At 27.6% G+C, this 2,772-nt stretch overlaps 1 protein-coding gene across 1 annotated transcript in view; it reads right to left on the minus strand.

Moving 5' to 3' along the window:
- Window positions 1–1,402: 1,402 nt before the first annotated feature.
- LOC100207406 (glutamine--tRNA ligase) overlaps window positions 1,403–2,772 on the minus strand; it is a 43,196-nt gene continuing 41,826 nt past the window's right edge. Inside the window, exons 18-19 of the mRNA XM_065817282.1 lie at window positions 2,658–2,772; window positions 1,403–2,012 (exon numbers count right to left, since the gene is read on the minus strand). The exon at window positions 2,658–2,772 is cut by the window's right edge and continues 11 nt beyond it. Of these exons, the coding sequence (XP_065673354.1) occupies window positions 1,962–2,012; window positions 2,658–2,772 (166 nt within the window). The 3' untranslated portion in view covers window positions 1,403–1,961. The remainder of the gene's footprint in view (window positions 2,013–2,657) is intronic.

Genomic DNA, 2,772 nt, shown 5'->3' on the forward strand with positions numbered 1-2,772 from the left:
GTGGTAAAAAAAAAGAATTTTTGTAATATTTGTTGTTTGCTACTGAAATAAATACATACAACAGCCATCATAAAAATAAACAATACAAAATTTTTTTTGAAAGTTATTTGTTTTTTGATGAGTCAGCAAAAATTCAGAAAATCCTGAAAAAGCAAAACATGATTAATTGTTATTAGTATGAGTTTGAAATTAGCTAATGTAAGACAATATTTACTTAACTAGTGTCTAAAGCAAAAGTTTTCAAAATTGATAAACTGTTTTAAAATGGTGAAAGATTCTTTTAATTCTTTTGTTTCGAATAAATAGTTCTTTGTCCAAATAACCTTTTCTGCCAGCTCTAATCAATTTTTTTCTATCCATACCCTCTTAAGTTAATTTATTATTGATATTATGAATTCAAAGAGTGACTTTTTTGATTGTACCGATTATCGTTTTTGCTCCTAAAGAATTCCGATTTTTTCAAAAAGTTACACTAGTCCAGATATACCATCATTAAAATTTCGATCGCACCGCAGATTCTGTTGGGCACGGTTTAAATTACACAATTTTGTCATAAAGATTCCAAACAGTGTGTTTGGAATCTTCATGACAAAAATTTATATCTCTGCTGTTCCAGGTGGGACATGCACAAACTTTACTCAACAGCTCCTTGAATTTCTATAAGTTAATTATAAATAAAGTAATAAAGAAAGTTTGCCAGTTTTTTTTCTGAATTAAAATTTTAACCATAACCTAATAAATTTAAAAAAAATAATAGAAAAAACACCATCACCATTAATTTTTTTGAAATCTATAATAAATTTTGAGTACAAAACAACAATAATAAAAAAGCAAACAATTTTTTGTTTTTTTTTAACTAGCTTTCCATCTTAATAAAAAAAGATGATAATTTATCACACGAGCATCCTAATGTCAGAACTCCATTATTCATCATGTCTATAAAATGCACACTAGGAAACACCGTAAATAGAGGACCTGCATATCCTTTACATATTTTATTAAGTTTACCTTACCATAGCTGAAGAAGCCACTTTAGAAGGAGCCTACTAATTTTTTTTTTAGAATCCTTATTTTACCTTATAACTCCAAAATACAAAAAAAAAAAAAAAAAAGACTTGTTGCATAGAAAAACAAGATAAGCGCGAAAATGACCGAGATCGAACACGGTATTTTTCGCAAAAATACAAATAGTTTTGAATAAATTCGCTAATTTTTTTTTTGCTAAGAAATGCATAAAACTGTTAATAAAGGACAACAAGCTAACCGATTTACTGTGCCACAATTCACTTAGCCCCGCTACAAATTCATTTCACGCCTTATATTTTTTAACAGTTTATAAAGAAAAAAATAGAATCTTTTAAAAAGAACCTAAACTAAAAGAAACTAAAAAGAAAAGAATAAATAAAACTCGATCATTTAACTTCAACTTTTTTAAATATTTATACATGGTCTAAATAACAAATATGGACAAAGTAACAAAATTTCAAGACCGACGACACGGGTTTCATAGTGGGGAAGGGGGAAGGGGCGGGGGCACAATCGTTAATTCTTAAAAAAAGTCTTCCCCGGTGTCGTCGGCCCTGAATTTACTTTTGACAGTTATTAAAACGAAAAAATTACCTTAAGTCGGAAATCGAAAATTGTGCATAATAGCGTTGTTTGACGATGCATGCACAATTATATTTAATGATAGGAACAAATATATTTAATGATATGAACAAATATATTTAATGATAGGAACAAATATATTTAATGATAGGAACAAATATATTAGTTGCAAAGTAGCGTGAACTATTATATAAAAAAATTCGACCAACTGTCAGCAAGAAAAGAGTAACAATCGCTCGACATATATGTGCACAATTTAACAATAAAATACTTTTAAAAAAACATTAAAAACAATGTATCAATAGCTTGATAGTTACTAAAACTCTAAAAAATAAAATTCTTTAAAACTAAAACTAGCACTTGGACGAGTCTTCTTTAAGTGCTAATGTTCTGTTGAAGACAATCTAAAATATATATATATATAGTTTAAAATATATATATAAATTATATAATTACAATAATATATATAAATTATATAATTATAATAATATATATTTATTATAAATACATATATATTATATATATATTAAGTTTTATAGTGAACTCATTATGATAGCTTTCCTTATCATAGTCAGTTTACTATAAAACATAATTTTGCACAATCGTCAGTAAAGCAACAGTAAAAAACGTAATGGCCAAATGTTCTAGATCAGTAATAATAGTTTTGAAGCAATAACTTTAGCACAAAACGGGTCGTCCATAAATTATCACGCAATTTTCGACCATTTTTGACACCTCCTTCCTCCTTGTCACAACATCTTAACTCTTAAGTAACAAGTCAGGGTAACTAACAGGGTAACTCTTAAGCAACAAGTCAGGTACGAGTCATCACAAAATCACTTAACCCTTCCCCCCTAGAGCGTGACGTAATTTATGAACGACTTTAAAGACCAAAAAAAAATCTTGAACGTTATTTACAAGAAATATACGCAACATATTTCTAATCATACATACCTTAAACTCAACTTTTAAAGATTCCTCTTACAAATTTTATTATATTGTTAAATTTATTATCTTCATTTAATAATTTAATTTAAATTTACTCTTACCAGAGATTCTGTGCTGTCTGGATCAATTGCAAAAAAACCTATTCGTTCGAATTGGAAGTTAGATAAATGCGATGCACCTTTTACAGAAACATCAACAAAAGCATTTTTGATTACT

This window comes from Hydra vulgaris, chromosome 14, assembly GCF_038396675.1.
Source record: "Hydra vulgaris chromosome 14, alternate assembly HydraT2T_AEP".
Taxonomy (NCBI): domain Eukaryota; kingdom Metazoa; phylum Cnidaria; class Hydrozoa; order Anthoathecata; family Hydridae; genus Hydra; species Hydra vulgaris.